Source organism: Prionailurus bengalensis, chromosome E2 (assembly GCF_016509475.1).
Source record: "Prionailurus bengalensis isolate Pbe53 chromosome E2, Fcat_Pben_1.1_paternal_pri, whole genome shotgun sequence".
Classification (NCBI taxonomy): domain Eukaryota; kingdom Metazoa; phylum Chordata; class Mammalia; order Carnivora; family Felidae; genus Prionailurus; species Prionailurus bengalensis.
The window spans coordinates 54743080-54764817 of record NC_057352.1 but is presented as its reverse complement, the minus strand read 5'-3'; the positions used below and the strand labels follow the sequence as shown (position 1 = coordinate 54764817).

General features: G+C 47.9%; 1 protein-coding gene across 1 annotated transcript in view; it reads left to right on the top strand.

Annotated features, from left to right (window-relative positions):
- CDYL2 (chromodomain Y like 2) overlaps positions 1–21738 on the top strand; it is a 170730-nt gene that overhangs the window by 105818 nt on the left and 43174 nt on the right. Inside the window, exon 2 of the mRNA XM_043599735.1 lies at positions 9011–9599. Coding sequence (XP_043455670.1) covers positions 9011–9599 — 589 coding nt within the window. The remainder of the gene's footprint in view (positions 1–9010; positions 9600–21738) is intronic.

Sequence of the window (21738 nt, the reverse complement as noted above, 5' to 3'; positions counted from 1 at the left end):
TTGCTGTAGAAAAGTTCATGCCTATTATATATTTAGTGAATATTTTTAATTTAAAATGTCTTCATTTTGCTCCTTAATTTTACTTTGATATTCTGTACAAATTTTGGTACTGCCTGATATGTCTTTGCTCATTCTTTTCATTTCTATCACTAAGCAAATAAGTACATAACGAGTGCTTAAAATTTGTTAGGTTTTATGATCGTGGTTACTATTCAGGTTCTTTTTGTCTTTCGTTTCATTATACAATTGTGTATACTAAATGGTATACTTATACTTTTTAAAAAACATTTGGAATAATTATAGACTTTTGGAAGAACTATGAAGATGGGGCACAGAGTTCCCGTCTCCCCTTGAACCATTTTTCACAGTTACTTACATTTTATACCATGCACATTTATCGGAACTAAGAAATTGACATTCGTGCTGCATTATGACCTAAACTGTGGACTTCATCAGGATTTCACCAGTATTTCACGGACATCCTTTCCTGTGTCACAATCCAGTCCAGAATACCACATTGCATTTGGTTGTTACTTTCTCAGTGTCCTCTAGTCTGAGACAGTATCTTCATCTTTCCTTGCATTACAAGACCTTCGTAGATAGTTTCTCAGTGTGAGTTTGTCTAGTGTTTCCTCATGAGATGATGGGTTTGGGGAATTACACTGCAGAGGGAAGTGCCCTTGCAAGTGAACCGTGTCAGGAGTATACATGGCATCAGCATGATTTATCATGGACGACATAGCCTTGATCACGGTCTTTGCCATATCTCTCCTCCACTGTAGTTAGTGTTTTTCCCTTCACATACTCTACTCATTAGAAAGAAGTCATTAAGCCCTGTCACTCAAGGGGAGAGGAATTAAGCTCCAACCCCTAAAGGAGGGAATATCAGTAGGTGGGCATCTGTTACAATTACCATGGTGGTCAGTAAGTATGTTGGGGGATATTTTGATGCTATCCAAATATCTCATTTCTCTTCAAAATGTTACCCACTAATTTTAGCATCTGTCTGTGGATCTTTCCTATAGCAATTATTTCTGTGGTATTCTGGTGGTGATTTTTCTATTTTCCTTATTCCTTTTTTACATTCCTTATGTGGAATTCTTCTGTAAGGGATATTGGTATTTTCTCCCCTACTTGTTTGTTTCTTCCAGAGTCAGCAAACCTTTTCTGTTATAGGCCAGATAGCAAATATTTTAGACTTTATGGACCATGCAGTCTCCACTACACAGCTAGCCCTACTTTTGTGGTTTGGAACACCCATAGATGATACATAAATGAATGGACATCGGTACGTCCCAATAAATCTTTATTATTAAAACAGCCATTGGGCCAGATTTAGCCTGCAGGCAACTTCTGATAAGTAATTCATTTATTTATATCAGATGAACTCAAGGATATTTATTTTACTCCTTGGGTTGTAAATGTAGTACTATCACTATTTATTTTCTTATTCAAATTTGTCTAGCTTTGGCCACTGGGAGCTCTTTCAGTTGGTTCCTTTTGGCATTCTCCCATCATTTAAGGCTTGTTTATTTTAATTTTTAAGTAGTTATTTTCTGGCACTGCAGGATAGAGTCATTTTTTAAATGGATAGTTATATATATTTTGTTCTTCACACAGGAGATCTTTTCCTCCTTCGTTTTCATCTGAAGGCCCACCTCACCGGTTTTAGAATTCTTAAGTTTGCAATATTTATTTTTTTCAGTTTGTATCCTGGTATTTTAATGTTCTCTGAAGTCTGCCTAATTTTTTTGCCTACCATTTTGGAGAGTTGGGGTGTGAGAGTGGGGGGTTTAATTTTTTGAAGTTCTGCAAGAAGAGAAATAAACAAAGTTGATTGATTCTCAACCTCTGCATTCCCCATCACTGAGATCTTTCTTTCCTTTTTTTAAAGTCTTTAATGAGGTAATATTGTTAAGCGATTTTATTATTTATTTATTTATTTATTTATTTATTTATTTATTTTAATATGATATTTATTGTCAAATTGGTTTCCATACAACACCCAGTGCGCATCCCAACAGGTGCCCCCCTCAATGCCCATCACACACCCCACCCTCCCTCCCACCCCCCTACAGACTCAAGATGCAGGGATTTCTTCTGGTAGGACTCGTTAGTGTTTTGGCCTATTTTGGTTTTTTTCCCCCTCTCCCAGACTTTACCTTGGTTGGAACTCTGTTAGCCCTCCTAGATAGATGTCTATTTGTCATGTTCCTCAAGGTTTTCTTTAAAGACCTCTGTGTCCTTGGAGAGCTTTTCAAGTACACTGTCTCCATCATGGATTTGATTTTCTGCATGTTGATTCTGTCCTTTTCTGGTTCCAATGGGAATTTTATTTCTTTGCTTGTGTTTTTTCCTTTGGTTCCCTTACATCCTTTCTGATGTAAATGAGCCTTCTTTCATTTCAGCTTCCTGCTCAACCTATTGGTTTCATTTCATCTTTTACCTTTCTCTCTTTTCTAAAAACAGAGGTTGTATTTTCTGTCGTCTTTGAAAACATGACACAAATGCTATGTAAAAATGCGCAGTGGTGCTTTTCCTGGTGAGGATTTTACTGAGAACTTTTAGTGATGTTTGTGTTCGGATGTGTTTTAGAAGTTCTCATAAATATGTCCTGCAGTGATGTTGCTATTGCCGGGTTCTGTCTGCGTGTTCTTGATCAAGGAGCGGTCTCTCTGGTTCAGTGTTTCCCAGGAGAGGGGTGTGGGAATTCCTCTCGGTCCCTCATCACTTGGATGCTGCTGAATTTTTCACTTTAGACTCTCACCTGGAGGCTGGCTTAAATTACGTGGCTCTGAGCCAAAATTCTTGGTCTGGCATCTGTTTCTCTAGTGCGGTTTTGCTGGACTGGGTGGGAAACACTGCCTATTTATACTGCCTTCTCTGATTAGATAATCTGGAGCAATCAGTCTTCCAGACCTGAAACAGCCCATGCCTAGTTGCTTCCAGAACGTGTCCTGTCTTTATCCTTCCTGAAGACTTCATACCCCAAGTTGTAGTGATGGGGTCCACATGCCTTTCTGCCCCCACGGGAGTTATCCCAGGATGTTGGAAGGATGCAGAGAGGTCCTTGCAGATGTGGGCTAGGGGTCCAGAATCTGGGGATGTCTAGGGTTGAATGTGCTGGTGTATCCATGGGTACACAGCAGGCGTGGGCATCTTCCTTTATTCTTTCTTGCTTTGCTCTTGGCATTCAGAGGGCAAGGCATGAATTAGTAATGCAAAGTTTCTCGGTCCAACTCCCTCTGATGTGGGAGGCATTCCTTCGAGCGTCTGGAAAACCTTTGGTAACCCTGGGTTCCTGAGCTATTGTAATTTCATATACTGTCTTCTTTGGTGGGAAGCTGGGGTTAGGGAATATGAATGATAATTGGTCTGTTTCCATTTGAACCGATGGAGAATTGGAGCAGCCGTAGAGGGAGGCCCTCAGGGCAGGCTGGGAGAGTCAGGTGCAGGAGACTTACTCCTAAGCCACCTAAAGGTGATAGAGGTCTTCTGTGACCTTGGCGGTGCTGAGGACAAATGTCTGAAGCTATACATAAGCTGTCAGCCTCAGTCAGGTTGGGCCTACTGGACAAGAGGGGGTGATGGATGGAGTGTAGTCACTGAAAGTATGGGGTCCGGAGCCAAGATGCTTCTGACCAAGCCTTACCTCTCCACTGCTTGTAGAGGTGAGGCCTTGGCCAAGGACCTTAACCTCTTGGTGCCTCAGTTTTATCCTCTGTTAAAAAATAGAGAGGGGATGCCTGGGTGGCTTAGTTGGTTGAGTGTCCAACTTTGGCTCAAGTCATGATCGTGCGGTTCGTGGGCTTGAGACCCGCATTGGGCTCTGTGCTGACAGCTTGGGCCCTGGAGCCTGCTTCGGATTCTGTGTCCCCCTCTCTCTGTCCCTGCCCTGCTTGTACTCTGTCTCTCTCTCTCAAAAATAAATAAACATTACAAAAAAGAGAGAGGGAGAGGTGCCTGGGTGGCTCACTTGGTTAAGCGTCCATCTAAGTTGGTCTTGTGGTTTGTGAGTTCAAGCCCCGCGTGGGGCTCTGGGCTGATAGCTCAGAGCCTGGAGCCTGCTTCAGATTCTGTGTCTCCTTCTCTCTCTGCCTCTCTCTCTCTCTCTCTCTCTCTCTCTCTCATAAATAAATAAACATTAAAAAAAATTTTTTTTAAGAGAGAGAGAGAGAGGGGCCACTGGGTGTCTCAGTCCGTTAAGCATCCAACTCTTGATTGTGGCTCAGGTCGTGATCTCATGGTTCCTGAGTTTGAGCCCTGTGTTGGACTCTGTGCCGGCACTGCAGAACCTGCTTCAGATCCTCTGTCCCCATGTCTCTGCCCCTTGGCACGTGCTATCGCTCAAAAATAAATAAACATTAAAAAAGAGAATGAAATTACCTGCCTTGTTGGGTTATTTTCAAGATTAAATGAGTTCACATATATAACATATGGTCAGTCTATGGGGATCACTTTCAGAAATGGCTGGCATTTCGTCAATTCTGGATAAATGTTGGGTGGTGGTGTTTTTCGACTGGCCTGCTAGCAGAAGACTGAAGAGGAAGGTGGGGAGGGACCTTTCTCCTTTCTGCTTGGAAAGTCCCCTCACTTCACCAGCTCAGATTTTCTCCACCTCTGAAGGCCCATTTTGGTGTTAGCTTAAATTGTTCTGTCTCAGAGGAGTCTTGCTACCCTTTCGATCTGAAGTAACCCCATTCCCTCCGCCGTTGTTTCCCGCGTGACGTTATCTTCGCCATCATTTGTTACCGTCATGTGTTACTTCACGCTCGTTCATTTAAGGGCTGTGTCCCCCATTAGCCCGATGGTTTCCCAGGGGCGAGGTGTGGCCAGGGGGCCAAGGACTTGGGCTGAGGGGTCTGACGAACTAGAATTCCAATTTTGGCTAACCCCCTACTGACTGTGTGATCGAGGGAAGGTTTCCTACCTTCTCCGAGACTCAGTTTTCTCACCTTTCAAAGGGTGAGTATAATGTCCAGCTGCCTGCCTGGGTGCAGAGATCAAGTCTAAAACCTCATGAGTGCTTAGCACAGTTCCTGGAACAGCACGTACCAATAAAGGTGATTAACATCATTATCATTCCTAACGAGACAGCCATCCGCTCGACATCCTGGCAGTGGTAATAACTGCGTTGGAAGTTCCCTGCCATCCCCCCCTGCCACTTCCCCCTGTGGCAGAATATTGTCTCATACTGGCTGGGATCACGGGGAGTAAACGGTAATTAATGATTTGGTTGAGCTGTAGGAAACAGTTCAGGGTCTCAGATTGCTTATCTTTGAAAGAAAGGAGCCAGTGGGTGTGTGTGTGAGCATACAAGGTTTTAATGCCGTTCATGTGTTTGTTACTCATTCCAAGGGGAGGGAGTTGATGATTGTTTCCATCTGGAGGGACTGAACTTCAGGTAGTGCAGGGCAGGTAAGGTGGGCGTGGTGCGTCAGGAACAGCGCTGCTGAGACCTGGAGGCCCAGGTGCGTGCTTTCAACAGGTGTGAGGAGTTAGGGGTCAGCAGAGGAGGCTGGGAGAGGGTAAGGGGAAAAGAAAGGATTTCCCCAGAGACTGTCGGAACCTGAGCAAGATCAAGTCCTAAATAGCGTGGCTGTTGTTATCACCAGCACAGATTAGAATTCTGGTTCTGTTTGAGACTCTCCTGGGAAGAAGTGGAAAAGAGGGTCAGAGAACCTATACAGGGATGTAAGGAAGGGAATTCGGTCCTAGGAGGCTGCAGATTCCAAGTATGATGGGAAATTTGGAGCCAGCTTTCCTCTGAGCTCCCGGTGGGTATTTTCGTCTTTCAGAAAAAGCAGGTTCATTTTGTGTACCTCTTTTACAGATGGGGAGACTGAGGCCCAGAGAAGTTGGGCAACTTGTGCAGGTCATGTGGATAGAAAATGGCAGGGCCAACAGTTTCCCCACACACATCAGACTATTCGGGATGATCCCGTTAATACTATTTGTTGTTGGTATTGGGTTAATTTAAGTAGAAATGGCTGTCAAGGCACCCAGTGGCTTTGTGGACGGGACCAGAGGTGGAGGCAGACCCACTTGTGACTCTGTGACTCAGTCTTCCGGTAACTAGGAGGGAAGAAACCAAGCCCCCCACTCACAGTGTGGGCCTCAGTAGCCGCGTAGACACTGCACCCTTGCAACTCCCCAGGCTTCTCGAGCAGGACTGCTCTGCACAGCCATCTCCCACGCTTGGAAGGACTTATGCAAGTAGGTTGACTGTCTCTTCAGGGAGGAGTTGGTTATCCTTAGGGGGGGTCGTATTCCGCAAGGTGAGGAAACATTCTGCCTTTAGATACCACCAAGATTTGTATTCACAGGAGGATATGCAAGATTAAGTGACCTTTACTATGGAATGCAAAACTACTTACTTGTATATTCTCCACAACCACCCTGTGAGATAGGTGCTGTTATTTCTCCCTTGCCTGGTGAGTCATCTGAGGCCCAGAGAAGTTTCATTTGCTCAAGAACACATAATAAAAGGCTTACCAGGGGATTTAAACCAGATAGTGTTGTTCCACAGCTTGTGTTCTTAAATACTATGCTAAGCTCATTTTGATGAGTGAGTGCCATCCATCATCTACCCATTCATTTCTGAACTCATCTCTTTACCCACCTTTCACCCATCCAGCCAGTCATCTGTCCATTTATCTGTCCTTTTTGTCATCCACCCGTCCCATGTGTTCATCTCTCTGCCAGCCATCCATTTTTTCCTTCCTCCCTCCCTCCCTCCCTCCGTCCCTCCCTCCCTCCCTTCCTTCCTTCCATCCATCCCTCCCGTGATCCACCTATCTATACATTCATCCACTCAGCCATCCATTTTCACGCATCCACCCACCCACCTATCCATCGTGTTGGCTCTTTGTCTAACATGGTTTTCTGCTTTGTCCTGGGGAAGGAGTGTTCTCCATATATTTTCTGAAGCTGGAGACCTCCATGCCAGCACAAATCCCTTAGCTCCTAAGAAGTATCTGGGCTCACTCCTGATACTCCTAGGCTGGTGCTCTTGGGAATGCTGCTCTTTCAAGGCAGTGCCAGCTTGCTTATTCCCTGTTCCCTCTGTAAACCTGCAGAGGGTTTCCCCCTCCAAAGACCTCCCAAAGTGCAAAGGTGCAGGCTCCTCCAGAAATACTCTGGACTTTCTGAAGCATTATCAGAAATAAATACTCAACTAGTCCCGTTCCTCGATCCAAAGATTGGGAGTTGGATTAGTTTGGCATGGTTTTACTTTTTTAAACTGTTACAGAGTTTGTGTGATACATCTAAAAATTATGTAATGAATCTAAAACAGATGTTCACAGAGCATTTTGTAAGGAAAGGAGTTTTAATAGAAATAGGCCAATTTGATCGTAGATAAATCAATTAAGGAAACCATTTAAATTGTCTCTAAAGAAACAGTATTATGAAGAGGCAGCATGGCCTAGCTATTTGCATATTTATTAAGTGCAAAGCAATGAACATCGCTTAATTATTTTGCATAGCCTCTGTTGTACATAAACCATTGGGAGACAGTCTTTTCAAAGTTATTTTTTCTTTTTATTATGTAAAATTTTAAACAGAAAAATTCAAACACGTAAACATAAACAGTCATATAGCGAACCCCCCATGTATTTGACAGCCATCTTGAAATATGATCGACTATACGCGTATTGATTTCTCCCTTCTCGCTTTGTTTCTCTTCATGAGTTTCAAGGACATATTCCTCACTTATTAATTTCATGGGGTCAAAATCCCATGATTTTGAATGTAGTTGTTTTATTTTTTCACTGAAATTTAGCTTTTTTAGGGTAGAGCATTGGGTATTTTCTGTCGGTTTTTTTTTTTTTTTTTTTTAATTTAAAGAATTTTACATCTAGGGTCAAGTTGACAGCGTAGTAAACGACCCTCACATGCTCTTCCCCTGGATTGACCAGTTATTAGCATCAAGACTGGCATTTTCCTAACCGTGTTCTTCCGGGAGATTACTTGAAGGCAGGGATTTTCATAACTTTGAAGGTATGTGGACAGTTAGCACAGAGTTTTAGAGCCAGATGGATAGAGGTTCAGACCTCACCTCTGCCACCGCTTAGCCCTGCCTGGTAGGCAGTTTACCTCATACTCAATCACTTCATCTATCAAACAGTAAAAACAGCAGTTACACCCATGGGGTTATGCAAGGCATATAATAGGCTCTCAGTGAGCGTTACCTATCACCTGGCCTACCAGCTGTACCCTCCATGTTGTGGGGAGGGGGGGGTTGAGTTTTGTTGATGCAAGTCATATTTGGTCAGTATGGAAGATTTTCGTAGTAGAGAGAGTTGGTTTGGCCTGTGATTAAGAAAATAAGTCTGGGGTCAGAGTGGTTCAAATCCCAGCTCTGCCCTTACCAGCTTGGAACTTGGTTAAGTGACTTAATCTCCCTGAAGCCTTGTTTCCTTAAGTATAAAGTGGGGATAAGAACGAATCCGTACTGACTGCACTGGGTTGTTGTGAGGGGAAAATGACATGGGAGCGTCCAAGCCCAGCATTTAGTCACTCCAATGAGTGTGACTAATCATTCCTATTATTATAAATAAGGATACATTAGCATAGTGCCTACCATGTGAATGCTCAATCAATGTTGCTCGCTATAAGTAAGGGTGAAAAAGTCACACCGCAATGGTCTCCAAACATCTGATTTTACTTCAGTGCAGTGAAAAGAATAAAGATCTTTAGTGAAAGCTCGTGCTGTGATTTCAAGCAAGAGTAAGCCTTGGAAGGACAGGCAGGTGCCACCAGCCAGGCATGGCCTCACACAGTTGTCATGGGAAACAGCCGAGTGCCTTTGGTTCCATTCAGTGATGTCCTAAAATAAACCAGCCTTCTTGAACGCTCCTGGAAGTGTCAGCTTCCGATGTTGAACGGCCTGTCCCCTGGCCCGTGTGTCTCTGTCCTCCGGGCTTTGTGCGGTTGTTGCCTGGGCCTGACTTCTTTCCTCCACCCTTTTTTTCTCTCTCTTCCCTGACTCTCTTATCTCGTACCTCAGGTCGAAAGGATTGTAGACAAGAGGAAGAACAAGAAAGGAAAATGGGAGTATCTCATCCGATGGAAAGGCTACGGCAGCACGGAGGACACGTGGGAGCCAGAGCACCATCTGTTGCACTGTGAGGAGTTTATCGACGAATTCAACGGGCTGCACGTGTCCAAGGACAAAAGGATCAAGTCAGGGAAGCAGGCCAGCACCTCCAAGCTCCTGCGTGACGGCCGAGGCCCGTCGGTTGAGAAACTCTCCCACAGACCTTCAGAGTCCGGGAAGAGCAAAGGGACTTCCCATAAACGGAAGCGGATCAACCCCGCCCTGTCCAAGCCGAAGAAAGGGTATTCGGCCAAGCCCCCCGCAGGAGGTGACAGGGCCGCCAAGACGGTGTCTTACAGGACTACCCCCAGTGGTTTGCAAATAATGCCGCTGAAAAAGGCTCAGAATGGGATGGAGAATGGGGACGCCGGTTCCGAGAAGGACGAGAGGCACTTTGGAAACGGCTCCCATCAGCCTGGCTTGGATTTGAACGACGTCGGAGAGCAAGACCTGGCGGAGTGTGGTGTGAACCACGCGGCACCGGCAGAGAACGGGCTCGGTACGTGGCTTGTCTTTGTCTTGTGTTCGCTTCTGGCTGTGGTGGCCGGGCACTTTGCATGCAGCCTGGGGGAATGCTTGAGACCCCGACTCTTAGCTAGGCGGTCATTCCCCTTCCGGCTCGCTCACCGAGAGTCGCGTGGACTTGGTCGTAGGCCCACACTGGTTGCAGACGCCTGTGCATGTGTGAAGGCCAAGCCACAGACGCTCCCTTACTACTTGAACACACCCAAGGCCATGGTAACCCCTCGAGAGCCCCTGTTCTGGAGGGCAGCTCAAAGTCCTCACCCACCGGGACCTGAGACTCGTGTCCCCAGAGGGCTGGCCAGTGCCTCTCCGGGGTAGAACGCGCCTCCTAGAGGCTTTGCTTTCGAGCTCATTGAGCCCCCACCCCCAAAACCGTGTAGCCCAGAAAGGCGGGGTCTGCCCCTCTTCTCAGACCCAGTTTGGACTTGAACTTCTCCATGCCAGTTCTTCAGCTGGAGCCTCTGCCCCTCCTCTATCACTAGCATGGGTGCTCTGGCCCCACGTCCAGGGTGGGTGTGAGAGCGCCCTGACCCCGTCCTAGGCTAATTCTCTGAGAATTCCTCTCTCTTACCAAGTCCCCACAGGCAGAGTTAAGGAAAGAGGAGGCAAAAGGTCATTAACGCTCCCAAGCCTGACGTTTCCTTAATGGTGAAGTTACTCCTTGACTGGGCCTTAGTGGCCTGGGGCCGCCAGGCCATCTGTACCTGTTTCGTGCACCCCCTCATTTCTCGGATATCCGTGTGCCTTGGTGGTGACATTTCCCTCTTGAGCTGCCAGAACCCTAAGCCTTGGCATCAGCGTGGACGACCCGTTCCCGACCGAGCAGGGACATCTGATGCCCTGGGTGGAACTAGAGTGTGTGTGGGAGTAAGGGAAAGGACGCAGGTGGGATGGGCTGGCAGCGCTCCCAGGAGGGGCTGATGGAGCCGATGCCCAGCAGCGCGACGGTGATTTCAGAGTTCAGAGCGCTCAGGGCACGCCCCGCTGCAGCGAGAGCCCCGCGTCTTGAGGGAATCTTGCTGGGGAATCTGAGGCCTTTCTCCAGAGAGAGGGATTTCACCCAAACAGGATTTATTTAGCAGTGTCTGCCCCAGATTGACTCATGTTTCCGTCTGGGGATCCCTGATGCTGACATGACTCTGCCTGCTAACATATGTAAAAGCTGTTTGTTTTAAAAATTCATCTCTCGGGGAGGAGTGGGCTTGTGTAAATGAGGCCTGGCATAAACATCCGTGTCTGACGTTCCGCGACAGCTGCCGGCGGGAGAGGGATTCCCCGGCTCGGGGAGGGTGGCTGGCGGGCCGGTCGTCTGAGGCTCCTTGGGTGTGGGTGCAGGGGACCCGGGGGTGACTCCTGGGTCCCCGGCCGGCCGGCACGGTCCCCTGTCCTGCTTCGAATGTGGCTGCCTTGGGAGTGGGAGGAACAGCACGGAGGGAGGAAGGCTCGCGGACTGTAGCCGCCAGACTGCAGGGGGAAGCGGGGAAGCCGGACGCGGAGAGAAGGGCAGATGGAGGTAGGCCTCTCCTTCCACACGACTTTCCGAAGTTGCCCTCCATCTATGGGCCTGGTCGGTGCCCTCTGGTTTACGATCTGCCGGTGGGGCGTGGTACCCCCCCACCCCCCCAGCAGGGGGAAAGGCCAAGGATGAGCCTGCTGGGATGCAAGGTGGCCTTGTTAGATCCCCGCCTCGGCTCTATGATGCTTCTCTAGACCTTTCTCATCTCTGGTCTCTTACTGGCCTCATTTTTTTTTTTTTCCTGAAGTTGAACATTCTCCACCTGGGCCCGTGCCTGGGTGGAGAGGAGGAGGCTACCTGCCTCTGTTGTGTTCTGTTTTGGGTGTTCTTAAAGGGCTCTTTCTCTTGATCACATTGCCTAGTGTTGGTGTCCTTGAGATTCCCCTGCAAGGTTAGGGCTGTGACTCTCAAATGTTATGTGTGTAGATTACCCGGCCCCTTGTTAAAAATGAAGGTCCCGTGGAGTCTGATTTACCAAGGGTGGGGTGGTTAGCCCAGAAGATGGGTTTTTAAATAAGCAGCCCCACGTGACTCTAAGGCATTTTGAAATGTGCTCTGTAAAATGGGGGTGGCCATTAAGGTTCACATCAGGTGTCAGTTTAAGTCAATTCAGTGTTTTTTCTTTTCTTTTCTTTTCTTTTCTTTTCTTTTCTTTTTTCTTGTCTTTTCTTGTCTTTTCTTGTCTTTTCTTGTCTTTTCTTGTCTTTTCTTTTCTTTTTTCTTGTCTTTTCTTGTCTTTTCTTGTCTTTTCTTTTCCTTTTCTTGTCTTTTCTTTTCTTTTTTCTTGTCTTTTCTTGTCTTTTCTTGTCTTGTCTTTTCTTGTCTTGTCTTTTCTTGTCTTGTCTTTTCTTGTCTTTTCTTTTCTTTTCTTTTCTTTTCTTTTCTTTTCTTTTCTTTTCTTTTCTTTTCTTTTCTTTTCTTTTCTTTTTTTAGCACTTCCTAAGAGTTAGCCACCATGCTAGGCGTTTGGAGTAGCACAATAAAACGATAGGGGCTTCTGCCTCCAAAACTTGCAGTTTAGGGACACCTGGGTGGCTCAGTTGGTTAAGTGTCTGACTGTTGACATTGGTTCAGGTCAAGATCTCATGGTTCGTGAGTTCGAGTCCTCTGTGCTGACAGCATGGAGCCTCTCTCTCCCTCTCTGCCCCTCCCCTGCTATCCCTTTCTCTTTCAAAATAAATAACTAAACTTAAAAAAAAAAGTGTCTGAAACTTAGTTTGCTCTCTAGTTAAGTTGAGAGTGAATGGTTCCGTGTCAGTGTTGAGAAGGTTCCTGAGGCTGGCTCATTGGAAGAGGTAATGTGTATTTTATTAAAAAAAAAATTTTTTTTTTAACATTTATTTATTTTTGAGAGAGAGACAGAGTATGAGCGGGGGAGGGGCAGAGAGAGAGAGAAGGAGACACAGAATCTGAAGCAGGCTGCAGGCTCTGAGCAAGCTGTCAGCACAGAGCCTGATGCGGGGCTCCAACCCACAAACTGTAAGATCATGACCTGAGCTGAAGTCGGATGCTCAACTGACTGAGCCACCCAGGTGCCCCAGTAACATGTATTTTATACACATGGTATATCTTTGCCATGCCCACTTTCACATTTTCTGTGGTCATTGGGCTGATAAGTTCTCCAAACACGGTCAGCCTTTAACATTCTAGTTAGAACTAGCTTACTGTGTAGGTCTTGGGGAAATTGGGGAAAGGAAAAGACTGGGAATCCTTGCCAAAGAGAGAAAGCAGTTTGGGGCTCTTAGATAAGACTCAAGACAGAGGGGCTTTGTGCTTCCAGAACTTGTCAGCAAGGGGCCAGAGGTGTAGTCAAGCAAAACATGGCTCCACTTAGGTTTTCGACCAGAGAAAAGTCTCAGTGAAGGCAGTGTCCCTGCCCATGTGGAAACCTGAGCATCAGCTGTCTCCCTACCTCCACCAAAGGATCCAGCTCCTTGTGGCACAAGGTGAGCCCGGGGGGGGGGGGGGGGTGGCAGCCCCGTGGAGGGCTCATCTTTGCCTGGCAGAAGGCAATGGGGAGATCCTGGCTTCGCTTTCCCGGCATTTGTTTTGGGGGCGGGCTTACTTTTTTTATGATTTCAACTTCTCGTTGGTGAATTAAGGTTCTGCATACAGAAAAGCAACTTATATAACACGTTACTCATTTACTGCTGACTTCCCTGATCTGTGCTGTGGGAACAAATGCTAAATTGGGGCTCCGGCGGGGGGGGGGGTGTTTTGGTTTCAGACTGCATTTTCCCCAGCAGTGTTTGTATGCGGCCACTCAGTACTGCTTTGATTCTCACTCCTCTGGTAATGACAAATGGCTCTGTGGTCCAGAACCATCTGCCTCGGTAGCCCTTGGGGAGCTTGTTAAAAAGTGGGCTCCACCCCAAATCGAATGAATCCAGATCTCAGGGGCAGGGTGTGGGTTATGCATGTTCAATGGTGAATTTCAACTATACAGTAGTTCTAGGGGAGGCATTTCGTTGTCGGCAACGAACGGTTCCCGGATCCATTTGCTGGTAGAGCCCAAGTTACGCCTCGGATTTTAAGCTTGTTAAGTGGGAATGTGAACTGGTCCTTCAACAGTTTAAAACATGACATAACTTCTTGCTGCGGATGCACTTTAGTCCCGAGCATCTCTCCCTCCTTCTCCCTCTCCTTCTCACTTAAAAAAAAAAAAAAAAAAAAAAAAATTTTTTTTTTTTTTTTCCTAAAATGCACCGGTTTTATCTGTACGGAAAAGCTGTTGACTTAGTTAGCTTCTCCCTTGGTCTGGGTCCAGGAGAACTGGTTAGCACGCTCTAGTCTGAACAGATCAAAGCATCAGTGCTTTACTGACTCAGATGAGCCTCTATCCTGTGGCAACCCCCTAACCAGGAGCCAGCGTTCTGCTCAGAGCCCTAGCGCTGCCCACAGACGCCCAGCGTTTTCCAAGTGTCCGTGAAGCCAATGCATTTCTACTGTGCATTTCTTTGCATTTTGAGAATCCTTCTCCTCATGTCCTGATGTCTGTTGTCTGTCGCTTGGGCACTGCATCTGAGACATGGCTTGATCAGAATTGTTCTGATCGTTGAGTGAGCCGTCCCACACAAACGGGCAACATTTGCCATTTTCTCTCCATTGACCTTTTAAAATGATCTCAGCTTTCACTCCTGTAACGTTTGTGTATCTCTTTCCTACTCCCCTTCCAACATGATTATCCTTTTCCTCTTTATTGATCACAGGGGAATAGCCATCCTTTAAAAGCCCCTCAGAACCCAGCAAGAGCCTGGGTAGTTCCCTGTGGCTTTAAAAAACTTAGGGTTCTCACTCATGGAGCCGGCATCAGAATCCTCTGAAAAGTGTGTTAAACACAAGAGTGTGGGGGCGCCTGGGTGGCTCGGTCAGTTCAGTGTCCAGCTTCAGCTCAGGTCATGATCTCGCTGCTCATGGGTTCGAGCCCCATGGGGGTTCTGTGCTGACAGCTGGAGCCTGGAGCCTACTTTGGATTCTGTGTCTCCCTCTCTCTCCCCACCCCTGCTCCCCTGCCCCCCCCCACCCTGCTCATGCTCTGTCTCTCTCAAAAATAAACATAAAAAAAATTTTAAAAAAAGACCCACAAGATTGTTATGCCAACCTCCAGAGTGTCTGATTCAGTGCATATGGAGTCCAGCCCGAGAGTCTGCATTTCTAGAAAGTTCCCGAATGCCACTGCTGGTCCGGGGATCCCACCTGCAGAACCATGGCTCTAGACTAGTAAGTGCCAAGAGGGTTGAGATGAGAATGACAGACGGTGGTTGTAAGTGCCAGTTGGTGGTTCTGGAAGGAGTGAAAGTAGTTTTGCTCTGGACCTGGAATTGGCATTCTCGAGAATTGTTAAGTTGAAAGTTGGTGAAGTGAAAGGTTATTCAGTTGAACGTTTTAAGGCTATGGGGACTCCCTTACGATGTGGCCTTGGGGTTTACGAAGTATTTTGTGTGATCCTCATAGGGTCTTTAGGGGTCACTCTTGTTATTCCAACCATTTTACAGAGGAGGAGACTACGGATACATGTGCCCAGGTTTGGGACTAGGAGAGGAATCCAGGCAGTTCGACTCCAGAGCTGGCCTCTGCATCCCTGTCCTGCTGGCTTGCCGGCAGGATAAGGCAGTCCCTAAACCCTGATCCCTGGCAAACACATGCCCCGATTTGGGGGGCGGGGGCCACTTCATGGACTTGCCCTTGTTGCTTATTACGGGAAGGATATAATCAATCCTTCCAAGCCTCAGAGAGTGGGACTAACACTGTGCCATTCAGTTTGGAACCCTGGATAAAATGGTCAGTCTCCTAAAAAAAAAAAAAAAAAAAAAATAGAGCTTAATGGAATGGACTTAGGGATGACCAGAAAACCTGCACAGATCACTAACTATTAAAGAAATTATTAACTCTGTCATCACCCAGCTCATAGAAAACAGGAAGAAGGCACACAAGGCCCAGATGGTTTCACAGGCAAGCCTACCAGATATTCTAGAAGAGATAATCCCTCTCTTCCCGAAACGATTGCGAGGAACAGAAACAAAGGAGATACACTCCAGCTCCTTCGACGAGGCCAGCGTAACCTGGATTTCCAAACCAGACAAGGAGGGAAGAGCAAGGAACATTATAGGTCAGTTCTACCTAAGGGTATAGTGCTAAAAGACCCAGATACTTCCTCAAAATTGTGACCTCCACAAGCTTCTCACTCTGTACCCTGAACTTGACCCCAGTTCATGACCTTTGAATCACTACTGCTTCTTGAGGTTCCCAGCTTGTCTCCGGAAGCGGCCGAGGGTCAGCTGGCTGCGAGTGTCAGGGTCAGCGGCTCCCTGCCGTGGAGTGAATCACATCAGCGGTGTCGTTGACGCAGGTGTCTGTTTCCCCGGGGCCCAGCTGTTTAACACACTTCAAACACACACGCTCCCAGGCCAGCAGACTTGGACCAACCTTTTTGTTCCTCAAAAGTGGGTCCTCTTCCAAACCAGTAATGACAACAACAGCCTAGGGGGTGTATCTGGTTTGTCTTTCAAAGTGTAGCACGTAAGTGACTCTGTGCTAATGGATGAACTTTTAAAAGTCTCTTCTGTGCCAACATGAAGACCTTCCAGCTTGGCCACTGCCTTGGAGTGCAGACCGCCAGATGGTGATGGAAAATCTGACTATCACCTGACCCGTGGCAAATCCGAGGGGGAGATCAACATTGTGGTTTGCTCCCCACTCCCGGATTTGCTTTTTGGCATCCATTGAGGCTGATGTCAAGATCCGGAGATCGACTCATCACTTTCCTTGTCAGCTCAGATATTGTTTTCCTGTCTCAGCTACTTGAAAACAAGTCTCGGGAACCATTTCCAAGTTGCCATTCATCATGGTGAGCCCAAGCACGCGGGGTGAGGAGTGGAAGTGCCCCCCCCTCCCCCGCCGCGTGCAAGCAGTAAGGGTGTGTGTTGTCTGCAGAGGGTCTCAAAACAGTAATGAAAGTTGCCTTGCCACCTTTGGTGCAAAGCTGCGCCTTCCCGTCAGGGTGGACCCCCGGGCCCCTGGCCCACCCCACACCCCCACCTCTCATACGAAAGGTCAGCCGTCTTTAATGATTATAATAGTGGTGGTGCTGAGCTCCCTTTTTGTGTTCAGCACACTGGATAGCATTTAACCCCCGCGGCGTTCCTCTGAGTTAGCAACTTAATAACACAGCAACACAGCAAGGTTTGCTATGATTGGCCTTGCCTCTGGGTGGGGAAACTGAGGCTCAAAGAGGTTGAGACATAGAGGACCAAAGGGAGGAGTTGGGGGTGTGGTGCCGGGATTCACTGATACTGAAGCTCTCGGTGGTCTGTGATCAGTTTTTGTCGTTGTTGTTGTTTTTTAAATTTTTTTAATGATTAGTTTTGAAGGAGAGACAGAATGTGAGTGGGGGGGGGGGGGTGGGGAGAGGGAGAGAAAGAGAGAGAGAGAGAGAGAGAGAGAGAGAGAGAGAGAGAGGCAGAATCTGAAGCAGGCTCCAGGCTCTGAGCTGTCAGCACAGATTGGATGCGGGGCTTGAACTCACAAGCCATGAGATCATGACTTGGGTTGAAGTTAGACGCTTCACTGACTGAGCCACCCAGGCGCCCCTGTGATCAGTGTTAAGAAGGGAAAAAAAGGCACTGTAGTGATTGAAGTTCAAACCAGCAAATGTTTCCCTGTGTCCTAGGGCATGATTCTGGCCAGCACCCCTGGGGCCTTCCTTTGAGACATCTTTAGTGGTTCCAAAGATGCTGACCTGGTGTTCCAGGGAGGTAGAATGACTAGGAGTGAGTGGTTTCCCTCTGGGCCTCAGATGAAAAGACACGAACACACACACACACACACACACACACACACACACACGCACGAATCCCAGGCCTCACAGAGAAGGTGACATCCAAGCAGAGACTGGAAATGGGGAGAACATCTTGTTTTAACTTAAAAATCCAAAATCCATCTGTGTCAGGCATTTGGAGAGCTGCTTCCCCCTTCAGGTGCCCGGAGTTTTCTAAGTGTCCACATAAGCTGTCCTCTCCCTGATGGACGTTTAAGTGGCCTCCAGCGATACCCCTGGCTATAGCCAGTCTTTGTCATGTTTTTCCAAACTCTGTTGTTGTGATTTCAGTTAACAATCGAGGGTGAGCGTCTTCTCATGTTCTTTCCCTGGGGATGGCCGAGCGAGGTCTTGCCGCTGACGCTCTGTGTGGTGGGTGGACAAGGGCGTTGGTCCACGTCGCCCCTGGCCAATGGCTCAGCCTCTCTGGGTCATGTTCTTCATTCATAAACTTCATTCATACAGATATAATCCTACCTCGTGGGACTGGGGTACAACATCAGTGAATTCATTACTCATAGCATGCCCTTAGAATATGACCTGCCATGGGGTAGACTTTTGGTAAATATTAGCTACTGGTATTTCAACGCTTCCCCAGTTTTCTAACTGTATTTTCCCACTTGCGTTTTAGAATACTTTATATCTTGTGAGTACTTTTTTCCCTAAAGTTTTATTTATTTATTTTAAGAGAGAGAGCAGGAGGGTCATCTGAGCGGTTAAGCGTCCGACTTTGGCTCAGGTCATGATCTCACGGTTCGTAGGTTCGAGCCCCGCCTCAGGCTCTGTGCTGACAACTCCGAGCCTGGAACCTGCTTCGGATTCTGTGTCTACCTCTCTCTCTCTGCCCCTCCCTCACTCCATCTCTCTCCCTCTCCCTCTCTCTCTCTGTCTCTCAAAAATAAATAAATATTAAAAAAATTTTAAGAGAAAGACAGGTGCACATACCTGAGAGAGTGTGCACGAGTGGGGAGAGGCAGAGAGAGAGGATCCCAAGCAGGCTCCGTGCTGACTGATGTGGGACTCGAACCCATGAACCGTGGGATCATGACCCGAGCCAAAATCAAGAGTTAGATGCTTAATTGACTGAGCCACCCAGGCACCCCATTAATCCTTTCTTATATATGTTAACTCAGCCAGCGCTCATTGGGTGACTACCACGTACCAAAAAGCGTTTAGACAGGTAATTTCAGTGCCTTATACCATGAAGAGATATGCCAGTGATATTGAGGAGCGGTGGGCAGGGATGCCTAAGCCAAGTTGGGAGTGGAGTTAGGAGACAGGGCTTCTTGGAGGAGGTGCTGCACAAGCAGAGTCTGATAGAATGAGCCAGAAAAAAAGGCAGGGATGGTGGGGGTGATGACAGTAGGCACAGGGACATAGAGCCAGGGGTCCACATGTGGGTGCCGGGAGCCACATCGCAAGGAAGGTAGCAGTCCAGCTACTTCTGGACCAGCCCGCAGAGGAGGCTGAAGCTCCAGGGAATTCTCTGCGCAGTCGGGGTTGGCTAAAGACCCAGACAGGCGGGGCCTGCAGGAGGGAGGTGTTTTGGGCTCTTTCGGGAAGGGGCTGAGGAAGTCCTTCCCACAGCCCGCGCTGTGGCTCAAAGCCTGCCCGGTCCGGCCTGCCTCGCACCGTATTCACGCCTGTCTCCCTGTGCGCCACGTGCGTGTTCCCGTCCTGCCAGCTCTCGTGTGGGTGGTCGACCTCTCCTCCTCCTTTGGGCCTCACCCAAAAGGCGATTCCCTGAGCAAACCCTCCCGGACTCCCAGTGTAGACAGCTTTCAGTTAGTGCACGCTGAACAGTGTCTCTTCAGCGACAGCCCTTACCTCTGTGTCATGATCCCGGCCTGATTAGGTGGATAATCTCCGCCCCCCTCACTCCAGGAGATCCTGAGCTCCACGAGGGCAGGGCTACCCTCTGTCTTGCTCACAGTTGTGTCTCTGGCACCTCACAACGCTGGGCACCTAGTAGGTGCTTAAGAAGTATCTGCCGAACGAGGGAGTGTATGTGTGAATGGACCAAAGAGAGAAAGCAAGAGTCCCTCACTGCTGTGAGGTGTGGGTCCTGGCCCAGGTCTACCCCCCTCACCCCATTCACTCATGTCAGCGTCCCCCCCCCCTCAACCTCGGGCTGTCCTGCGTGCTCACACTGGGCTCCCTGCTTCTGGGGACGTGTCACAGAGAGCTCATGTTTTGTCAGGGTCTGTAGCCACGAAAGATGTCTCTCTTTCCTTATCTGTCTGACAGTTGTTTTCACCATCTGCTGTGAGCGCCCTACTTGCTACGCTCCTTCTCCCTTAACAGTCACGCTGTCTCACAGGCTCTTAATTAAATGCCTGGGCTTTTCCCCCAACCCTCCACCCTGCCCCCCCACCAAGGGTCCTGGGGATCCATTTCAGTAGACTGCATTTCATCTGGGTTGCATTTTCTGTGTTTTGTATTGACCTTTGCCGTGGAAGAGAAAACGCAGTGGACTTCTGAGTAGAAATCCCAGTTGCAGAAAGGGTTAGACTTCTCCTTTAAACTTGCTGCAAACTCTGGAGGCAGCATGGCCAGGAAGACACGGGAAGGGTGAGGATGGGCTTTGGAGACAGAGGGTCTGTTAGTCAAGTACAAAGTCTGCCTCTTGGGGAGCCGGTGACTCTAGGCGAATCTTGCCAGCTCGGGAGCCTCGATTTTCACCTCTGTGCTCTGGGAATCACAGTACGTACCACAGAAGATGAAATGGCGGGGTCTGGCTCCTGGTCAATGCTCAGTGAATGCCGACCTCTCTTCTTCCCCTTTGGTAGATGGTGGTGCTTCTGGGGCATGCTTTTGGCCCTACCGCCAGACGCCCTGCAGCTTTTTCGCAGACGCTAGGATATTCATCTTCATTCTGTGTGTAAACCAATAAGGCGAGTTCACGAGGCTCCTCTTCTGGGCAGGAGGATGACCAACCTCGTCACTTACATCCCTGATGGAAGTCAAAGAGTCTTGAGTCTTCTCTCACCATCTTGGTGACAATGGTCCTGGGTTGGAGGCTCCCGTCTCTAGGTGTGTGTTTTCTTCTATAATATAGAGATCTGGTGGGGTTTTCTTTTCTTTTTTTTTTCTTTTCCCACCTTTGGCCTCTTTCTTGCTTGATTCCCTCCTACTTCTCCACCCTGGTGGAGAGTGAACTTGTGCTGTGTTCCTGGAGTTTAAACAAGATGTCCCCTTGCTGGCCTGGCTTCCCACCCACAACTCCTCACCTTCACTGGGTGGGAAAGAGAAACCAGAGTGCCAGACATGGTGTAGGATGGTGGGACTTCAGCTGTGTGTGAGGCATGATGAGGTCCTTGCCCAGCTCACCCTCTTGTGGGAAAGCCTGAGGAAGTACGCACACATTGCAGTGCATGGTGATGTGGGAACGCCCCGTGTGCGTGAGGGAGGGAGGGACCCGCCAGAATTGGGAGGTTAGAGGCCAGATTTGCAGGTGGAAGCAGGATCTGATCTGAGACCCGAAGGATGCGTGGAGTGTGGTCGGGCAGAGAGGAGAAGGAAGAATGTTCCAGACAGTAGAAACTGGGTCTTATTAAGATTTGTAGAAAATACATAACATCTACTTCAAACATCATCAATAAACTACGCTTGTGTTTTCTTCCTCAAACATTTACTTACTGCTGTAAGCCAGGCACTGTGTACCCAGAAGTGGGTCACTGTTCTGGGAATGTGATGAATGACACAAGATGCTCACAGTTTAGGGAAGAAAAAAAATAAATGGGGAAAAGACAGATCAGTAATTTCCATACCATACCAAAATAGCCAGTGTTTGTTTATTGAGTCCATACTATGAGCTATACCCTGTTCTTTTTTTTTTAATTAAAAAAAAAATTTTTTTTTCAATGTTTATTTATTTTTGGGACAGAGAGAGACAGAGCATGAACGAGCGAGGGGCAGAGAGAGAGGGAGACACAGAATCGGAAACAGGCTCCAGGCTCCGAGCCATCAGCCCAGAGCCCGACGCGGGGCTGGAACTCACGGACCGTGAGATAGTGACCTGGCTGAAGTCGGACGCTTAACCGACTGCGCCACCCAGGTGCCCCATAGCTATACCCTGTTCTAAGCACCACATACATAGTAACTCAATTAATCCAGGAGGTGGGGCCTATGTCTCTCCCCATTTTACAGGTTAGGAAACTGAGGCATATGGAAGTGAAGTAATTCTGTGATCTATCGATCAGTAGATGGCTAGTCCAGGATTCAGATCCAGTTGGTCTGGCTCCAGACCAGTGTTCTTAATTGCTGCTGTTTTGCTTGAGG